The 22,290-nt window shown below is 35.1% G+C and overlaps 1 protein-coding gene across 3 annotated transcripts in view; it reads left to right on the top strand.

Annotated features, from left to right (window-relative positions):
* The window catches only part of PIBF1 (progesterone immunomodulatory binding factor 1), a 118,876-nt gene that overhangs the window by 76,006 nt on the left and 20,580 nt on the right, over positions 1-22,290 (top strand). For 2 of the 3 annotated variants that reach the window (XM_082054197.1, XM_082054198.1), the window contains exons 13-16: positions 1,433-1,523; positions 4,232-4,334; positions 9,653-9,783; positions 19,284-19,368. In XM_082054197.1, coding sequence (XP_081910323.1) covers positions 1,433-1,523; positions 4,232-4,334; positions 9,653-9,783; positions 19,284-19,368 — 410 coding nt within the window. The remainder of the gene's footprint in view (positions 1-1,432; positions 1,524-4,231; positions 4,335-9,652; positions 9,784-19,283; positions 19,369-22,290) is intronic. The other variant, XM_082054199.1, reaches the window with a different exon arrangement.

Here is a 22,290-nt window from a genome sequence, read left to right as displayed (position 1 = left end):
TTAGTATCTTTTTAAGAAAAAGGATGAACCTGTCTGTGTCCTCACAGTGGTACTTTTTTGCTTAGTAGTGTAAAAAATTGTCATTAATAAGTGTCCATTAACTTGCAAAATGTATATTTTATGCCACGAAGTCAGGTGAAGGGCCTGGAAAGTCATAAAAGAAGACAAGAAGCACACACTGACACAGACATTACTTCGGCTTGATAATCTAGAACAGATGTAGGACTCGGCATTTGCTTTGCTAAAATTTGAGGTTCTTGTCAACCCATTTTTCCAGCCTGTTGATATCCCTCTAAATAGCAGCCCTGCCCCCAGTCTCCTGTGCTGCCATCCCATCCCAATCTGGTTGCTGTCTTCCTGAAATTTGCTGGTGGTGCACAATATCCCATCAACTGCATTGTTAGTAAAGATGTTGAAAAGTATTCACTCCTAAGACATGCCAATAGTAAATGACTATCCATCGCACTTTGTATGACTGATGACCGCTAATTGAGCCCAAGGGTCCCTCTAATTTTCCATGCACCCAGTGTCCATTTATGAATTCTATATCTTGCCAGTTTGGCTTTGAGGATAGTATGAGAGGCTCTGTCAAAGTCTTTGTCTTTACACTGGTTGAGGTGTCCAACTTCCACTGCTGCTTCTTACCAACACCACCAGTCACTGCACCTCAGAAGGTTGCCAAGTTAGTCAACCATCAATTGTTTTTGCTAGATATTCTCAACCACCTCTTTGTCCATGCTTGGGAGTAGCTTTGAGGGGGATTTGCTTTATAACTTTCCCAGAGACTGATGTGAGGCTGACTGGTTTGTCATTCTCCAGAATCTCCTTCTTACCCTTCTCTGAGGCTGAGTGTGGCATTTGTTTTCCTCATGTTATCCGAAATTTCTCATCACCACAGTCTTTCACAGACAGTGAGCAGCCTCACAGTGATGTCATCTCCATCAGCAACCTCAGATGTGTCCCTTCTGGTCCCATGGACTTGTTTATGTCCAGTTGGCTTAAGCACTCCCTAATTTTATCTTTGTCTCATGTACACACAGAAAATGAATTCTTTAGGAAAAAAACCCTAAGCAACCTAACCCTGTACTACTGAATTAAACTTACACTATTAACATGTATTTTGTGACTATACCGATAATACGAATATTCAAGGACACCAAACTCTCTTCCTTTACTTTCATATTCCATAATGTTAATCAGAAAAATAAAAAGTGAAAAGCCTGCCAGTGTTGTGAGAAATTAATGTATGGCACTATATTAATGCTAATTCTGAACAAAATTGTTCTACTGAAGTCCAGAATGTTGTACCAACTGAAAATTCATCTTGTAGAAAAACATTCGTGCATCATTATAAATAGAATTTCTTACAAGTTTATAAGTTCTTTCACTGTAATTATGTTCTTCAACAGTACTTTTCTGGAATTTTTTGCAGTGGAAAATGAAGTTGAAGCTGAAAGGGTTCTCTTCTCATATGGGTATGGTGCTAATGTTCCTACAACAGCTAAAAGGCGACTAAAGCAAAGGTAAAAAAGTGCCTCCTGAATTTACCTGTTTGAAATAAAGATACATGCATTATGTTTTGTCTTAGAATCCAGCCAGTTTGATTAACATTAAGAATTTTTTTAATGACTTTAGTATACAGGAACAGAATGAAGACTAGGACCTGATGGTGTGGTTGATGCATGTAAATGAGCATATACATATTTTTCTAGGTCCTTGTCTTTCAGAAAGATTAATTTTAATTGTATAAAACTAAACATCTGTAAAAACAGACTAGTTATATTGTTTACATTTATATAATACAAAATAAGTTTTAATACCCTAAAAATGATTGTATGTAATTGTAACAAAAATGCATCTGTCAGGAAATTAAGAAGGCCAAGGTTTCAAGCATCACTATTTCATCTTTGTAAATACAGCATTTGATTCCAGTTATATTTATTCAGTTTGCTCTGGTACTGTTTGATCAATAGATAAAAATTATGTGTAGGCTGAATAACTTACTTCTAGATCACAGTAACTTTTAAATAATAAATTTATATTGCACACTTTCTTTAAGAAATAATAGTGACATTTGAATGGCTCATTGTGAGCATAAAGGCTACAACCCTCTGTGAAGTATAGGGAATGAAGATTTATTTATACTCTTTTTAAACAGCAACTACAGCAAAAATATTTTGCTGTTGTTCGAAATGGGTATAGGTAGTATTAAAAGAAAACATAACCTCAGATTTTTATAAAGGAGCTGTGGGATGATTTAGGTTGGAAGGAACAATTGGAGGTCAGCAGGGTCCAACACCCTGCTGACAGCAAATCCAGTTGTTCAACAGCTTGTACAGCTAAGTTTTGATTTTAAATATGGATAGAGATTCTATGTCCTTCACAATATCAGGTCAGAGCAATGCGATTTTTTTTTTGGCAGAGGAGAGAAGGTGGTTCTCCCAGAATCAGACTCATTCCTTGCATTTCGAGTGTGCCTACAATTCTCTCAAATGCAGGAAAGTCAACTGCATAGTTTGTGTATTGGTAGATTGTGACCATGCTCTCTTCTACAAAAATGAGAACCTCCACCATCATTGGTGGACACACAGAAAGAGTAGAAAAACACATCTAAACATGTAACCATAGCTTTACAGTGTACATTTCTATTATTCAGGAGCTGGAAGTCAATATTTTGTCACAGATAACTGTTAGTTTAGTTGGTTTTGTCCTCTTAGCCTCCATGACCTTCTCCATGACAAAGATTTTTTAACATCAAAAGTTACTAGTGAGAATTACAGGCAAATGATGGTCTGCTCATGTTGCAACAAAGATTTATGGGCCACATATTACTTCTTCTGTCCTTTGTTTTTCAAGAAAGTGTTGTTGATATGATTGTCAATTAGATGAGACCTGTTGTGCACTGATTTACATATTGCTGACAAATATCATAAAGATTTTATGTGGTACCTAACTTTGGCATGGCCTAGTTTGCTCTTCCATGTTTTTTAGCCTCTTTGGATTGTTTACTTGTAAGATTTCTTTTATATTGCATAAAATTCAAGATTAAAAAAGGATGGGGGGGATCAGAAATACTCTTGTATGTCTGTTTCAGGAGGCATCATTTCCTAAAACTTCAGTTCCTTCCTCCTCTGTCAATAGTTTGGGAACTTTTCTCAGTTTCAGCTTAGATCCTTCTTTTCCCCCACCTTATTAGAGTCAGTTATTATTTACATAATAAGTCACCTTTGAATGGTGAATCTGAAAATGAATAAACCAGGACTTCACATGTGCTTGGAAGACACTTTCTGAGCTTAGAAGAACTGGATGACACTTTGCTGACCGTTATTTGGAGACTTACAGAGACTTGACCTCTAATGTCTCATTATAACCAATTCAGTTCTAATCAATACCGTCAATGGAGTTTAGAGTACATTTCAGTTCACCATCCTGGAGTCCATTGTGGTGAAATACAGTCAGGCTCTACAGACTGTATGGAATAGGATGAGGTGATTAAGAACAGCTTGAAAGACCAGGTTAGATGTCTGGAATTAGGCTCTGCAATTAAGTACTGAATCTTTGCATTGCTGCCTATCGAACTACGCTGCTGAATTGATGATAAACTCTTTTGACTTGGAACAAGAAACATGCAAGAGATTGAGGATCTAATTTTTTAACTGGGGTGTTTAAGTAACTCAGTAATCCTTTCTCTTCTAAGTTAATTTATGGATCTGCTGAAGAGTTGGTTTGGTTTGGTTTGTTTATTTTTGAGTGACAAGAACATTAATTATTTAGCATATTAATTGTCAGACAAAACAATGGTGCCTCTGTTTTGAAAACGATAAAATACCACATTTTTCAGTGTTCCACTACAAAATATAAATTAATATGCATTTTTTAAAAATTATGCGAAGGGAAGCCATTTACATTATTACCTGAAGTTGCTAAAAAGTAAATACTCATAATTAAACATTTTGGCATGATTACTGCAATTGTGTAGTATTGTAAGAATTCTATAGGTAATTACTTTGTAAAATATTACAATGGCATAACTGTGGGAATGCTATTTCAGTGCTGCTAAATTTTGTAATATTTTCATTGTTCTTCTAACTGACCGTTCTGCACGTTTCACCATGTAATTTAGATATTAGTATTTAAACATTGGTGAAAAATTAAGGCGATCAAGTTCTGAGGTATAAATGTGCATATTTTGGAAAAAAACTCAACTTGATCTTTCTTTTTACTGGAACAGTGTTCACTTGGCAAGGAGGTTACTGCAGCTAGAAAAGCAAAACTCGTTGCTTGTAAAAGATCTGGAACATCAGAAGGAACAAGTAACACAGATTTCACAAGAGGTAAATTACTGCTACATAAAAAATCAAATCTGTAGAGACTATAAACATTGCAGAACAGCTGTTCATAAAATGAAATATTTTCTAAAGAGTGTTTATTATCTATTTGATGTCAAAAAATGGCCTCATAATTAGCCAAAACTCTATGTTAAACTTTTTCAAAGAAGTTTATATTGTATTTTGAAATGAAGATCAAAAGAGGGATTACTTTACAGGCTAAACAAGAATGTAAACCAGACAGACAATGTTCTGATTTCTGAAGAGGAGACCAGCTAGCCAAACTAGTTTGTTCTGTTTGATACTTAATTGTTCAATGAATACCTCATTACTTTTTACACAGCTCTTCTCTTAAATCACTTTTGAAGATATTTCTTTAAGTCCTTTTCCACATTGTTCAGTTCTTGAGTCTTTTGAATATACAAATCTAGGGAATGTTTAACATAAGCTGCTTTTTTGAACATTTTTTTTTTACTTTGTTACAATTAGTTTAGTTTCATGATATTTTAAAATTCTGTATATAATACTTGAAATGACTTATTACATTGACACAGAGAACAAACACTAAAGAGAACTCAGCTTAAAATCTCCCAGAATTAGGGCGAACTAATTTTTGGAAATATTTTTAAGATTATTTTCTAAGTTTCTCTTAGGAACCAAAGAACTTCTGGATTTGCTATTAGATATTGTCTCCATATAGAATTTCTAGGCTGATTGGTTCAGGAAGGTGGTTAACAGTTTGATTTGTTTAAAACCATGGCAATTATAATGTAGTATAACTACACCAATGTACTTCACAATGCAAATATTTGCATTTTCTATAAATTTAAAAATACATTAATTTTATGTATTTTATATTATTTTGTATATATTATTTCACTGGAAGATAAATGAATAGTAAAGTTTTTGTAAAGTTTCCTTTAACCATTGCTATAAATTATTAGGAATTCTTCTTAGATATATCCTAGTAATTTGTATTTGACTAACATATCTTTCAAGATATTTGTGAATACAGTGTTATCATTGGTAATTTTCTCTATCACTATTCTTTCATGATAGTTAAAATCTATGCTATATTTCCTACTTAAATCTGTCTGATTTCCACTTCAATACATTTCTTCCTACCCACAGTGGTTTAATATTTGCTTCTAGATTGCTGATAGAAGATTCAGTACCAGTGACCTTAGTCCCAATTCCTGCAAAATTCCACTGAAACATCTTCACCTCATTTTTATTCTCTCATGAAATGTCATGTAGCCTTTTCTTGATCTTTTGTCATATAATTGTATAGTTTAAATCAGAATGTCATCCAGTACTAAGTTAAATTAATGTCTTGCAGATAGCTAATGCACAGCTACTAAGCCTATTAACATCAAATTCATAAGGTTAAGTAAAATCTTTTAAGATCTGCTTTCTATTAAACTCATGTCTGGCACTCAGGTCTGAATGCTTAATCAGATTTCTTTCTTCCTCTTCTTTTTAGTTTTGCATATGATTATAGGCCATTTAGCTTGCTATCAATTACTGAAGCAATGCTGCTTACCATCCTTCAATATGCGCACAAAGACTTTACAATTGTTACTAATGGACTGGAAGATAGTTCATCTTTCTCTTGTTGTACAAACTCATCATCTGACTTCTTCTCAAACAGAGGGCAGAAGATTTTATTGAAAACGACTGTATTTTCCTCAGCATTAATGCAGTTTTACCGTATCTCTGCCATAGCAGGCTGTACTATTTCTAGGATTTATTCACTCCCATGTTTTTTAATTCTAAGAGTTTTATGCCTGCTGGTATCGAATTTCTACTTGAAGTTGTAGCTTCTTTTGTAAATTTTCTGGATGTTGTATGTTATACTGATTACTATCTGTTATCTTTCTTTATATAGTTAAAATTCTTCAACTTCTCTTTGCTGTCTTTACTGCATCCCCTGAGCTAGGATAGGTTTTTATTCCAAACTATGGTCTTTCTTAATTTTATATATATATGTATATATATGTATATTTTTTTAAGGGCAAAATAGTGATCCTGTTGACTACAGCATGTTCAGGTATTATTCTTTTTATTATTATTCTTTTTATTATTTTTTATTATTTTTATTATTATTCTTTTGGCTGACAGTTTGCTCAGTCACCTAGATTAAAAGAGGATGAATTGAAAGCTGATGCCAAAGTGATTGGACAAACTTTTCTTTTGAATTTTGATTAAATACTGGGATTTCACTGCAGTATTTATGGTACAACTTTAAAAAAATACCTCTTAAAGGAGGGAGGAAAAGAAAAATATTCCAATAACTACAAGTGATGCTCTTTCTAAGATTATTTTTTAGACTGTCTTCAACTAATTGCTGTAGAGCTTTATAGAAAGGAATCATATTGATCTTCTGGGAAAGTCAAGCATTACCAAGGACAAAATATTGACTTCTGCATAATTTCATTCATTTGGTGGAAGTCTGATATAATGTGCCTGCTTGAAAGTTGAAACCCAGTAGAAAAGCCCAGATGTTGAAAGCAACTTGTTGGGTTTCAGTCAGTCCCATTGTAGTTTGTCAGACTTTGCAGGATCCTATCTATTTTCAGGTCTGTGATACAGCATTAGAAAACAATTTTCCTTTAAAGTCCTCTTTCTGTTGTTTTGTATAGCAGTGATCTGCAATGTCGAAGAAGGTATTGAGACTTATTTCATACTACAGAAGGTTTGTTGACAGTGTCTAGGATGAACAGAATAAAAGAATTCTAATGACCTGTTACAAGAAAGATCCTCAGCTGATTATAGATTAGTTTATTGCCTCTGCAGCTCGCTTTGTGTTACTCTCAGTTTCAGTAAGTGGAAGGCTATGTATCAGCTTCTGCAAAGTAGTGATCTGCAATTACTACATTTAGTGCCCAATCTAAATTTTGGAATGAATTCACTTTGCAGAGGTTTTGAAGAACAGTGCTGGAACTGATGGATAGACAGTCCCTTGCGTCTAGAAGGCTAACATGGTCTGTGGGAGGCTTAAAAATCAAATACTGAGTCAGTATATAGTAAAAGCAATCCCCTAAATAAAGAATTTTGCTAAGCCAATACATTTGGCTTGATGCTAAATGGCTTTTTCAAGCATTCATCATAACATTGTATTTGTGCTTTTCGTATGCCTTGATTGAAACACTTTTACCAAAAGCAGGTTTTCATCTTGCTCTGAAAGAGAATATATATCAATGATGAAATCCTTCAGCTTGATAGAGATGTCCCTTGAGGGGTAAATAATAAATGCCTAATTACAAGGTCTCCAATTTGTCTTTTAAAAGAATGATGCAGAAATACTTAAGTAAATCTTGTACTTGAAGGAAGAAAGAAATCAAAGTTGCTTACAAAAAGATAGTGCTTTTTCTCAAGGATAATGCTTAATTTATATACATTTGTGTATGTTAGTAAAATTGAGCCATTAAATGCATTTAATGCTTAATTGATTAAAATTTAATGACAGCTTCTTTTAATTTTATGGAATCAAATGAGCAGCAAAGCACCACCATGGAGAGGGATGGTACAGCCTTTCTCCAGAACAGCAACATGCTTTTAGCTGGTAAAATTAGCAAGTTAACAACAGATGACTTAGCAGCATCAAACCAAGCTTACAACACCTCGCTTGTCCCACTAAAGTACTTCAATTCTTATCAGTGAGAACAATGAGGAGCTTCACAGTGTGGTGACAGCATCCTTTGAAAGTTTGTAGGCTATCAAGAACAGGATTCCAAACAAGATCAGTTCGATTAATGTTCTCCTATAATGGCAGCCTCAAGGTTTTATACTGCAAGTTTTAGACCATCCTAGAGATAACTACTCCATGTCTTGGATTTACTAGTATGTCATGTGAAGACTCTCTATTGTCTTCTTCAAAGAGGTCTTTTTTTGATAACTTCTACTCTTAGAAAATATAATAGCTTTTAAAATTGCTTATCCATTTATTGAAGATAATGAGTTTCTTCAAGAAGATGGTTCTCTTTACTTCTCTACAATAAACTTGGAATTTCTCTGTGAACTAGAATAAGTGTTTCTTGAAGGAACTAATGTATTTAAATAATACTGAAGGATTTGCATTAATTAGAAGAAGTGAAATGTTATTGTCTCTCCTTTCACTTTTTAAAGCATGGAGTTAACTCCCCTTTTAGTAAGGTCAGTAAGGTGAGCAAGCAAACTGTTTTTTCATAAATGTGAACCATTATAAGTTCTTTGCACATTTGATACAGTATAGGGGGCAAAAGTAAAACTTCAATAAAAATATAGTGGCATCAGATAAAAAAGGAAATACATTCTCATGTTTTGAAAATTGTGAATAGGAGGGAAATCTGATTTTAGGAAAGTCCTGAAATATTATTTAAATGGGCTAGTTGTATAGGAAGGGGTTGGTTGGTTGGTTGGTTGTTTTGTTGGTTTTTTTTCCTCTGCTTTTTTGGAACAACATAAGAAAACTGTCTCCTGAGTCGAATTTGGCAAATGCAGATTGTTTAATCTATCAAGAAATTTTATAAACTAGTTGGAAAGCTTAACCATTTTCCATTAAATTAATTCCATTAGACCTGTTTGTATCTAAACTTTTAAAATATTTTAATTTATTTTTTAAAGTCTAGTTCTTGACTTATGTGTACACCAGCTGCTGAAACTGCTAAGTCTTGATATGTGATCTTAATTCTGTACGTATTTTAGTGCATTATCTTGTTACGTTGCTCAAGATGCAAGGCATATCATGCAAGCTTTTTAGACCTAGTGATCCTAATTTGTTCAGGGAATAGGGCTAGAAAGGTTTGTTTCCTACTTATGGGTATGACACTTATTTTATAATACTCTTGTGAACATCCCCTTGGATTTCACTGCTCATACACAGTAATTGATTGGAGGAAAGGGGACTTTTCTTCCATTATTACTGTGTTTTCATTTAGATTAAGTTTCCAAGGTGAAAATTCTATTCTAATACTATGCTGTTTTTAAAAATTCACTTGTGATCAATAAGGTGAACAAACAGATGCCTTGTCTATACTATTTTTTTTCATCAACAGAAGCTGTTACATGAAAACACTTGAAAATGCAGGTTAGGGAAATGTAGAGAGTGGTAGCATGATTGCAGTGAAAATATCATATAATTGGAACAGAAAAATGAGAGGATAATGTGCTAGATAGTAATTTGAGTTGTGTTTTGTTTTGTTTTGTGAAATAACAGGTTTGGGTTTTATATTATTATGCAATGGGTAATAATCAATAATATCCAATACTAATTTACTAATCATCAAATAATTGTGCTTTATAAATTATCAAGTTTACAGTAGAAATAATTCTTCTTTTGGCAGCTCGACAGAGCAAATTCTTTGTTGAGTCAAGTACAACAGCCATACAAATACCTCATTGAAATTGTGCAACAGAGAGATTCTCAAATAAGTCAACAGAAGGAACACATTACACAACTTGAAAAAGATGTCAGGTAATTAAAATCACTGTTTCTTTATTTTAAACTGAAAGTAAAATCACTTCTGTGTTTATCATTAGAAAACAATTATGTTATTTGCTATGAAGTAGGAGATGTTGACACTCCCTCATTGACTAAGTCCAGTCGTTATGCTGGAACTCTGGCACCTGTGATTTCTCACACACTGTCAAAAAAGTCGCTTTAGGTTTGGAAAAGCAGCAACATCAGTCAAGTTTAAAGTGAGTTTGGAGTTGAGAACAGCTCTCATGAAGTAGAGGGATGTTCAGAAGAGTGATAGGAAAGAATGACACACCAGATGTACCAAAGTAAAAATAAAGAAATAAAGTCAGAGAAAAATAATAGACTAGTACACCAGCAAAGGGTATTTTGGGCATAACTCGAGCAGACTTCCTCTAGTGGAGACTCTGATTTGCTGTTATATCCAGCTGTCAGAATTCTCTGACCACTGAGCAATTTACCACTGTCATGTAGCTGTATAGACTATGTTTAACATGTGGTTGCCAAGTAAACTGTTATGAAATAATCTGACCCTTGATTTTCAGGGAAGTCAATAGCTGCGTCCCACTGCACTACAGAAGAATTAGCATTTTAAATACTGAGCGTTTATGTGGTATCTTGGTTTAGGAAGCACATACGGTAACAATTATGAAGCATTAATGTGATTGTATTATGAAGTAATTATATGAAAAACACAGTTTTTTTCTGACAAATCTGCTGAAGCAATGAAAATAGAAAAATAAGGACTCAGCACAGCTAAATACTTTATGCTGCATACTCTATTAGCGATGTATCTATTCAGAGTGATTTGGTGGTTTGGGATAGTATTTGTCATGCCTTGAGGAATACCTAAAAATGCTTTTTATCTGGATGAATATATACATAAATCAATACATTTATAAATAAGCGGAAATATTATTTCATACTTCCTGACAAGATATCTTTCACTGGGCTGAACTTTGATTCAGTAAGAATAGATACTTTTTTTTAATTACAGAATCAAGTGCTTTTAATATTTTCCTGGACTTAATAAAAGAAAAACTTCTAAATTGTATTATAAATTACATATTACAAATTTTTCCAGGACACAAAAAATCACAATGTTCTCTATATATGCAGGATCTTACTTGCCAATTGTGAAAAAAATCATCAAATAATTGATCACTAGCAAATTAAATTTTCCAATTACAGGAACACAAAAACATCTTCCGTTATTCACATAGCAGTTCAAAAGTCTCTGAAGAGCTAGGAAAAAAGGGAGTAAATATAATAGGTGAGGTCATTTCTGAAAGTGTATGTTTCATGCTTTTAAAATATGTAATAATTTTAAATGCATTATTAGCATTGATCCTCTTGAGTTTTTATGGGTCATTACAAATAATCTGTATGCCCAGATATTCTTCCTAAATTTAGCCTATGAATTAAGGCACCTAAATTAGGAACTTAGTCATGTCAGCTTTCCTTAGTAGTTCACAGAGGAAGTGGCATCTCCAAAAAGCAATTCAGATTTTGGATGGAGTGAGTCATTTGCTAGAGATGCCTGTTACTCTCCATTAAATATAAAGGGAATTTTTGGCATCTTCAAAGTGCCTGAGGTTAAGGAAGAAAATGGATCCACACCACAGTGCGAGCATTCATGGTAAACATACCAGCAGTACTGTCCTGTGGTGAGCTGGGGTGTGCTCACCACTAGTCCGTGTTTCTGTAAATAAAAGTGTGGTCTGACAAAAAAAATATTTTTATCCTTAATGGTTTAGTCGCAAAAAAAGTAACACCTACTTTGCACATCAAATGTTTTGGTAAGAAGGTTTTTTTCCTGTAGTTTCCAACGCTCCTTGTGTACTAAAAATAATCATTATTCAATTATCACAACTTTGCCTCAGCTTTGCGGTGGTTTCATAGGCCAGTGAAACTCTAATGTCTTAGGGCTTCTGGTACATATCACTAGACCCTAATTTTGGTATTCATAACTCCACATTCAAATCAAACGTCCTAAACTGTTAGCTGATATTCCCTGGGGCACAAGAGAAAATATAATCTCGTATAAAATTGATAATGTTGCTCCTTTGCTTTACCGTAAGTGAGAGGAAGGTTAGAGGAAGGGATTTCTCATCAGAGAACCCCATTACATTCCCGCAGTCTTTTGTCATGAGGATAGCCTTTTGGAATCTGCTGATGACAGTTTTAAATTAAAATATCCTTTAGGTGATTTCAGATTACTTTGTGGACCAGTCTAGCTCCCAGCTATTCCAGAACTGAATCAGAATGGGATTTAAATAAATTAGTGATAATCCCTACCAAATATATGACGAGTGAAGCTCTTCTGGATCAAAAGATTTAGACCACTATTCCTATCCTTCTTTCTCAGTTTGGTAAACAGTATTTTGTTGATTTGTGTGTGGAATATTTTTGAGAGGATGAGTTCAGAGAATTAATGCTCCTCAAGGAGAGCCCTGAATTCTGCAGATGATGTTGGTGCTATTAGAAAAGTGGTAGTGAAAACACTAAACATGGTTTATGAAGCCTGGTTTCTCTGTATCTTAGCTCTGAGGGAAAAAGTTAATATTTGTAAAGTTATTTCAAAAGGAAATGTTTTTTTCAACCATTACCTATAATTAATAGTTAATACTGCAGTTCTGCAGTAGTAGCCTCTTTGAGGTTTAATTTATACTACAGTTACACAAAGTATATTATAATTTTTTTAATTTTACATACAATACATACCTTAGTTTTTTTTCTAAAAATCAATTTCACAAGTACCAGCTAATGGAAAAACAATGTTCAATTTCTTGTTTTCAGACAGACCTTTAAAAATACTATTCAAAAATACTATTCAAAAAAATCTCATATTTGAGTACCAGATTGTAAACAAATCACCATAGTGTTGATATGCCTGCACCCTCCCAATCAAGACTGAATACTTCATTTTATCCTCACAGCTACCCTGTGCTTGATCATGCTTTGCCTTCCTTCGTGTTTAGTGTGCAGAATCTATGATTCAGAAGTGTTCTTTTTGCCTTGTGTTTTTATCTCATCTACTCATCAAGAGAGATGGTTCTCCGTTATGTAAATCATGGACTCCCTAAGTAGAGAAGTCACACCTGTGTTATCAGTGCCAGTGTTTTCTATCACCTCTCACTTCACTTGAGTGTGGAGGGATCAGCAAGGACTAATTTGCAAGTGAATTTAATTTTTTAGACTTAATTGGCTTCTATGCACAGTGATGACGGCCAATAATCTTTTTAGAACATGCTCCTTGGGTGGTTAGGTTCTAGCAGATTTCCCAGGATGATGAGTCTGTACTTTATTGCAACCTTATGAATGTTTTGCAGCAACCTGCAGTGCTGTGTATTTCCTTGTCTATTGAGAAGTCTGTTGGTTGCTGTTGGATGTGGTTTTGACTCTGTGATGAAATAGTCTTGATGAAATCATCACAAGAGGAAGGCAACTGTGAGGAAGACTGTCTACGACAGCAACCTCTTTAGTTAGGGCCGTGGGTGTTCTTGTGCCATATTTCTACTGATTTTTTGCAAAATGACCTAAAGTCACTTATAATGCAGTTCCTTGACAGGCAACAGACATGTTCAGAATTCCCCACACTGCATCATTCTGTGAGTGTCATTTCTGACAGCAGTTATTTCCACAAGAGGAGTGGGACAGATTCAGGCAGATCATTTTGATATAATACTCTTGAGAAGTCCTAGAGACCCATATAAGTTTCCTTCCAACGTGGTCTTCAGAGTTTACTTTAACCAGAGCAGCTTATGCCTTCATCCTTAAGCATCACACCTCTAGAGCAGGGGCATCAAACTAAATGTAAATACTACTAGATTTATACAGTCCTAAAATGACATTTGGCCCTTGGAAGGCAACCGAGAGGCTGATGTGGCCCCCAGTGAAAATTAGTTTGGTGCCCCTGCTCTGGAGCTAAGGCCATCTTTCAGGCCCTTTGTATCAAAATGCCTTCCTCACTTGGAAGAACTATGCAAATAGTACTCAAGGTTGCTTACGTCAGTAGCTGTCAAACTGCAACATAGAATCACAGAATGGTTTGGGTTGGAAGAGACCTTTAAAGATCATCTAGTTCCATCCGCCCTGCCATGGGTAAGGACATCTTCTACTAGATTAGGTTGCTTAAAGCCCCATCCAACCTCTCCTTGAAAGGAGATGAATAGTCAAAATAGGTACCAGACTAATGAAGGCCTTAAAGTAGTGTATTCCACCAGAGCTGGAGATACTTTGGTGGCTTTCTGAGAAGTGTGCCTTTCACCCAGCTCTGTGGATCTTCAGCCATACCTTCACTAAGAACTACAAGAGCCGTTGTGGTTGGGGTAGATGCTTAGCTGAGCAGCCATCATTGCTGTTAGTTATTTGCATCAATGACTTTGGGACCCATCTCCAGGTTATTACAGGTGTGTGACATTACTGCTTAGGTTCAAGTGTGAAGGCACAAGTGTGTTATCACTCAAACATAAAAAGAGAGGTTGTTTAGGGATGTCCGCTACCACTCTCCTTCCCACCCTCTTAGAACCCAGGCAGGCCATGGGCTGTGCTGGCACTTGGCCATGGAGAGACCCAAGGTGGCCCTGGGAGCAAAACAACATGTGTGCTTGTGCACTGAGCCATGCACCTGCAGATACGCTTCCTACACAAAACCTTTGGACTTGAGTGACAGCGCATCTGCAGCGTGAATTTATAGGTGGTCCACATATCTCAAAATATTCTGTTAAGTAACCTCTCATTTACGTTAGTCTACATAGCACTCTCATTAATAAAAGCAAATAGCAATGGTTAATAAGAGCAGGGGATGAGGATGACTCCTTCCTGCTATAAAGAAATCTCTCTAGCATACAGTTTTTTAACCAGAAATTAAAACATCACATTTAGCACTCCTTTTGAAAAGAAATGCCTTGTGACTATGTCACGCTGTGGGAAAACAAATCTCTGAATTTCATTCTTATGTGTGTAGTGAAGTAATTGTTGTTTTAGTACATAATTTTTTGCTAAAAACACCTACATTTATAAATAACTGGAGACATTAAACAAGCCTTCATTCATAAAGAGAGGGTATTTATTTTCAATGCAGTTACTCAAATTTCTCAGTACCAATGGCTGGTTTTAAAAGTGGTTCCCTGACCCAAAAGCACTCCTCAAAAGCCTAACTGTGCGGCAAATCTAGAAGCAGTACAAGGATTTTGCTCACTAAGAAGCTATGTACTGAAATGTTCCTTACCTAAACATTTTGGGTTCTCTAATTGCCATCCAAACATTATAAAGCTCAGCATACAGTGTTAACTGAGGTTTTCCCATCACAGAATGGGCAGTGAGGTTTTTATGAGAACATTAGCGTTCTGTGAGATATGCATCATCTGTTCCAATGCTACTGCAGTTTACCGGAGAAATGCTCCAAACAAAATTTGTAGAAACATTAGAAACATTTTTTTTTTCCTACAAATGAACATTTTCTGAAGTGTATTACAACTTTTTAAAAGTTGGGTTTTTCGGTGTTCTTTTTTTTTCTCTTTTTACTATTTAAAAAAAGTAATTTCTTTTTAATTTGGTCACTACACACATGAGGTTTTAAGCTACCTGAATCAGTCCAATTAAAATCACTAAGCAATCTCTTAAATGCCTCTAAAAGTCTGATTTGTGGTTATTTAACCACACAATGTGAAATTGCAAATTTTTTGTGTATTTTCTCTTCTAAATAACTTTTATTTGCAGAATTTTTTGTACCTCTCTTTATAACTACATGACTTAAAAAGAAAATTTGACTTAGACTTTAAAAATCAGCTGTCTGCGCTGCTCTGAGCTATTAATCTGTAGTTTGCAGAGAAGGGATAACTGCACCATATGCCTATATGATATATTCAGTTGATGTTTTATATATATTATATATTCAGTACAAAACCTTCACAAAAACTATTTCTGTGTTTGATTTTTTGATGGTAATATTCGTATAAGAACATGAAATGCAAAAATTAGCAGAAGATTGGGCTTCAGTTTTCAACTTCATCACACTGTAATGTGAAATAAACAGAGAGGCACAATCCCTTTTTCTTGTAGTATTTGTGGTACACAGTTCACTGAAAAAGAAACCTATTTTTTTCAAACTGAACAGAAGTAATAATAAAAAACAGTAATATATAAAACTGTGCCTATTTAGTGTGTCCAGCAAAAGCATATTATCCAGAATATCTAATAATACAAGCTTCTGAACATGATAGTATCTAGTATATTTAGACCAGAGATTTAAAAGATGGCTTAATTACCCAAATTCAGAAGGTTTTCAAAATCTTGAGACTAGGAAATGTTAGTTTCCACTCCCCAGAAAAATCAAGTCACCTATAAATGTCTTATTTACAATATCCAAGCTGCCTTGGCTTTAGATCTTGAGTAAAGCGAAACAGAACAAGCCGGTGGTTGCTGTGAGCAATGGGAATGTATATGACAAGTGTATTCCATGGTAAGTCCTGCATTCCTGGTACCTGGATTCATACCTGGCTAGGTTTTGAAAGCATGATGGAATGAAACTGAATCTCCTCCCAGACATTTGGTTTCTTCTGGAAACCCAGGCAAACAGAAAAAAGCAGATGCTGCACTGCTTTACAGTTCCTTCTCCAACCTGGATTTCTGGGGCCACAGTTATATGACGCATCGCAACGCTCAGGATGGAGCAATCAGTGACCAGGACTGTGGAGCAACATTTGTCCTGCAGTGTGAAAACAGCCGTTTGTGCTCTTAAATAACTCCAGGCATTTTAGATCACTTCAACACAGTCCGTTTCTCCTGAGTGTTCACATGTTTTCACACTGGAACAAGTCATTGGAACATTTCTTTTAGTGTTTCCTCTAGTACTTTAATACACCTCTATATCATGAAAACTTGAAAGTATAGTTAAGGATGGTCATGGAGATCTCATCTCTTCAGATGAAAGTTATAAACCTTGAGCTCGGTTGTTAGAAGCTGGTTTGTCTGGACTCCTAGATTGTGGTTTCAGAAGCACAGTAAGGCAGTTAAGGCTCTCCGTCACCAAATGGAGCAGTCTCATCCTTGCCTTCAGCTGTGGGTTTCCACTGTACATGGTAAATCAACTTGTTTTGGTGATCCACATGAAAAAACAACCTTTAAAAAGAATCCCGCTTCCATCAGGTTAGGGAAGTGACCTACTTATGTGGTCACAAATTTTCTAGTACCAGCACAAAGAGCAGGTTACCAGAATGTGTTTAGGAAAGGATGTTGTTTCAGCAACAGTTTGCATTCAAGTGAGCTGAAACAAGCTGTAAGGCTGTCTCTTATTTGTTACCCTGCCAATTAAGAGTGGATTAGGTTAAACTACTGTTTGATGGAAGTGTAAGGTAGTTTAAGGCTAGAACTTCCTTTACTGCTGATATCCAACATGCCCATTCAGCACAGTTTCATTAATGAACTGAAATGGTCAGTCTTCTTCCCAAAATTGAACTTCTGAAGATATTTCTGCTTTACTTGGCCATTACAGGTGTGAATTTGTTACTATTGTGTTTGGTAACTGCTTTCTCGCTCTGTTAAATGTATATATGTCTCTTTTGCACTATACTTTCAGAAGTATATGAATTATTTCCTTCTGTCCACAATGGAAAAAAACCCCACAACTATTGCAAAACTACTAAATCTGAAGTCTGCATGTGCTTTGGTAATTCTGTATTCATATGTATGGCAGAAAACACATCAAGTGCTACTGAGTGATGTAGCAGTCTAATTCCTGTATTTGGCCATAAACAAAGAAAATAAGAACTGCTCAGCATGGATCAGTCATGACATATTGTTTCAGAAGATATAACTAGTATAATAGGTTCTGTTCTGTAGATTAAACTGAACCTTGAACATGAATGTCTGGTTTAGTCGTGAACACTGATGTTTATGCTTATTCAGTGCACTATTTAAGGAACTTTTATTATTGCTTCTGTAATAAGTTCGTGAGTCATTCTCTAAAAGGATTGGTTTATGTTGTTAGGAAGTACAGAAATACAAGAAAAACTGACATATCAGTAAGTTAAAACACATGAACCCAGGAAAAAAATAGTAGAACATTTTCATCATGATTAAAAATAAAGCTCTTGAAAATATAAAAATATCTTTGTAGTTTTTCATAAATGTTAATACTTTCCTTTTAAATAACTCAGACAACTAGGCAGTTTAGCCAAAGCATACAATTTTTCTGAGAATTAATGAATGCCTAGAAGGAACTGACAGTCATAATTTACAGTACGGAGATTGCAGGAACTGCCAGAAAATCTCTGGGGCAAAGGATGAAGTTGCTTACTTGAAACAAGCGGATGATACACAGCCAATTAAAGAAAAGTTTGATTTATTTTGTTGATCATTTCTGCATTAAATACTGGGAATATGAAATAATTTGTGTTTGCAACATATGTAATTGCTCCATTCCATTTATAAAATTTCAATACATTTGCTTTTGAACTCCTGTCCTGTATTCAGTATTACATATTTGCACACCCTATGCAGAATTGTTTTTTGCATAGTTGTTGATCTATGTTATGATTTATATTGTACGTCCTATTTAGATAAGTCATGCTAATGGCAAATATAACATTAGTCTTCCAAGAAAATCGCTGCGGCTGTTTTAACAAACTAGATTATACACTGGCGTTATGCATGCATTAGTCTGAAGTTTATTGTTGGAAGCTGATGTTGGGGCTAAATATGAAAATATGTTTAATTATATTAGAATTGCTGCATGGAATCAGAATGTGTATGCTAAACATTTCAGAGGTTCATATTCTATAAGAAAACAATGAACAATTAAAATTAAACTTGACATTGTACTATAAAAGCATGCCTTTGTGCTAAAACAGTTTTCATACTTGGTTCCCAGGACAAACTTAATCCCATGCATTGCCCTGGAATATGAAATAAAAAATAGCAAAAATAAATTTACAGTTTCTGCAGAAACTACACAGCTAAAAAGGAGAGCTGGATGTTGTTCTTCTTTGTATTAGTTATTTTCAAAATGCTAAATACAGTCGTACAAAAAGCGGTGATACTGAGAGAACAGTGTTTTCTGCTACTAGTGATGCATGCAACAAAGAAATCTGCATTTTGATATGTAAGTGTAGATACAAGGAAACTTTGCTTATAAAATGATCTCATTTTGCCTGGAAGAAACCAAGGCATAATAATAGAAGATTCTGATAATTTAAATTTAAATAATTCTTCAGAGAACAAAAACCAACCAAACAAAACCCACATATTTTATGAAGATTTTCAATAGTATTTCTGTTTGACTAAAATAAGATTTTTTTATATATCGGTACGTTCAGGCCCCTTCATAAAATTGCAGCGCTTGAACATAGAGAAGGATCATTTGATACAATTACTTGAGCAGATTTTCATTGTTGCTGGTATTTAGCTTTAGAAAATTCGTGTTTCAGCCAGAATACAAGATTAAAAGAGATTATCTGTTGCTATTACTGTATTTCCTATCCTCTTTCTACCAGTCTTTTAAATAAAGAAAAGACAGCTTTGCTGCGGGTCAAGAATCAAATGGCAGCAGATTTGGAGAAACTTCTAAATCACCGTGAGGTAATCTTCCTGTTTTAGCATTACTACCATAAGTATGTTTTTTCTCTCCTCAGCCTTAAACCATGGGGGGAAAAAATGGTTTAGTTTGATTTGTTGGGGTTTTTTGTCTGTGTCATTTTCAGAAACACAAGTGCTAGTGTCTGTCAGACAATCAGGAGGCTCTCAGTTGTGCTCTCAGTTGCTAAATTCTCTCTAATGACTTGGTCTCACTGTCCTTTCTTTTCTTATGCGCACGCAACAGACGTGCCTTGCAAAGTGCTTGGCATTCGCAAGCATTTAACAAGTATGTAGATAAAAGCGATGAAATTGATGCACGTAATCTGCAAGGCTTGCATGTACCGAGTGTGCCACATGATCAGTTGCTGCTCCACCACCACCAAGACAAAAAACCTGGACAAACCGTTGCACAATTCATTTCCAGCTTGCACATCTGAGTTTCTTTTCAACTCCAAAATAGGATTTGGGGAGAGGAAACAGGATGGTAGTCACACAGGTTTCATCTAGACAAGAATCATGGTATTTCTTTATGTACTTAACCTGAGATTCATCAAAGCAAGGAGTCAGGGTGATACTGGAGTACATTCTTAGATCTAAAAGTATGCAAAATCTTGCCCTTTAGACATATATGCTCTATATGGGGATTCCTAAAAGGCCTTTTTCAAGATTTTTCTCCAAACAATCTCAAGAGACTAACATGTCGTGGAGTATGAGAGAAAATATTTCTGCAGACTAAATGTCTGAAACGAAGGACAAAAATACATTAAGTTTACCAAAGGAGTCTCATACACAAATGATCTGAAAAAAGGGTGAACAGTAATATGGAAAGTTTGCTGAAGATATGAAATCAAAAGCTGACCATGAGCAGCTGTTAAATGATCTTGCAGATTTGCTGAATGATTTGGCAAGGATTTTCAGAGAAAACCCAACATTAATGAGTTTAAAATTATAAATGTGAGGAAATAGCCAGTTACCTGTTCAGAAAGATCATTACAGAGTCATTATATCAATAGTTCTCTGAAAATATCCTTTCAATTCTCTGACTGGGAAGAGAGAAGTTGGGGAGATTCCTCTCAAGGAATCTCCAACTCCCTTAAATTATCCTGGGGTTGCATTATCACTCATTCTAATACCATTATTTCAATAGAAAACTGACTGTCCGTGTACCTCCTCCATCTCCTTTCCTTGCTCTTTCCCCAAATTCCTTTCTTGGATCAGTAAACCAAAACTCATGTCTGGTCCCAAACAGTTTGTCTCTGCTGACCAGTTACAAACCCATTTTTTGTTAGAACAAACCAAACCAATTTCCCTAACAGCTGAGTCAAAGTGAGCCTCAGCTTAAGTGAAAACTGTGTTAATTCTGTTCCCCGAGTGCAGATCTCAAATGTGTTTACTTTCTGTGCTGAATTGTGCTGCATGTTTGTCTGGTGCAATTTCCTCCTAGAACAGTTTTTGTGATAGTAGTGCTTGTGAAGTTCCATGCATGGAGATGAAAATAGTCTAATTACAGAAGAGAGTAAATGAACATGCTTCCCCAAACTGCAGGTGTCATTGACCTGGCAGAACCATCTGTAGGTGCATCAGAAGTAAACATTCCATAGCTCTTATTTCTGATGTCTGTACCCACATCATATGTTGAAATTTCAAGTTCAAGACTGAGACAAAAACTAATGTTCAGTTTGGGTTATATTTGGGTTTGCTTTTTCCTTTTGTTTTTTGGTGATTTTTTTGTTTATATGAAACCCACTCATCTTAATGTAGCAGGAAACATTTAAAACATTTCTAGATATTTTGTAAACTGTATTGATGAATCATCATAGCATTATATTAATGATATGACAAATACTCTGAGGAAACATGACTTAATTGTATAAACATGTAGTGAAATTTCTGAATTTCAATATGATAGGCCCTTGGCAGGCTAATTTGAAATTAATTTATTTCAAAATGTCCTGTTTCTACTCCTTCTCTCCCAAGTAGTGCTGCTGCCAAGTAGTTATGCTCTCAAAGTAGTTACACATGGGTGACTAGTTTTAGTAGCGTCATGTCAACCAACACGCATTGCACCTGATGAAAATCAGTAGAATGTGATAAAGGAAAAATTTAACAATGTTTTGTAAGGAAATTGTACGATTTATACCTCAGAGCTATGCGACGTGGTTACATCCCAACAATATTAGCCCCAATAAGTACCCTCACAAACTGTTCCTGATATGCAGCAGTTTGGTTCTTCGTGTCATTTCTCCACTTAAAATGTTCCGACTGTGGCAAACAATGCAAGCGAGGCTGAGCGAGGCAGGCTTGAGAGAAAAGAAAGCAAATGCTTACGTCTGAACCACACTTCTTCTTGAATGTTCCTCATACCTTGGATGTTAAGAAATTGACCAAGTATTCCCAAAATTATTACGGTTTTGACATTTCTTTTTAATATCTGTTAAAAATAAGCCACATTAGTCATATTGTTTTACGTAATAGTGGTAATGTGTTTTCAAGTCACCTATGCAGAAAAGGATATAAATACCGAAAAAGAAACATTAGAAGTTGGTTGCTTGGGGGAAGAAAATTATGAAACGCTAGTACAATGCACAAAAAAACCCTAAGAAACACAAAAATAAGCTGCAGTTGTGTTAGGAAAATGTGTGAAAATAACAAGTTGCGTTTTTTTGTATGTGTGCGTGTGTACATTTAACTTTTTAAATTCCTTTTTGTTCCTAATGCAGCCTTTCATTTTTTACTTTTTATGCAGACCTCTTCCAGTAGTATTACAGTTTATCAATTTCCCTAAAAGGCAATTATCTCATGTAATTAATCTTTGTACAGGATAGCACAACTTAGTTTACAGTGAGTTAGTATTCAACTGAACTTTTTTGCCATATTAATAAAACAGTTAAATATGCAGTAACATCACAATTTCACAGTAACTAT

The sequence above is a fragment of the Streptopelia decaocto genome (genome assembly GCF_964273445.1).
Source record: "Streptopelia decaocto genome assembly, chromosome: 1".
Lineage (NCBI taxonomy): Eukaryota > Metazoa > Chordata > Aves > Columbiformes > Columbidae > Streptopelia > Streptopelia decaocto.
The sequence above is the reverse complement of the archived record's forward strand: the minus strand, read 5'-3'. Positions and strand labels throughout refer to the sequence as shown.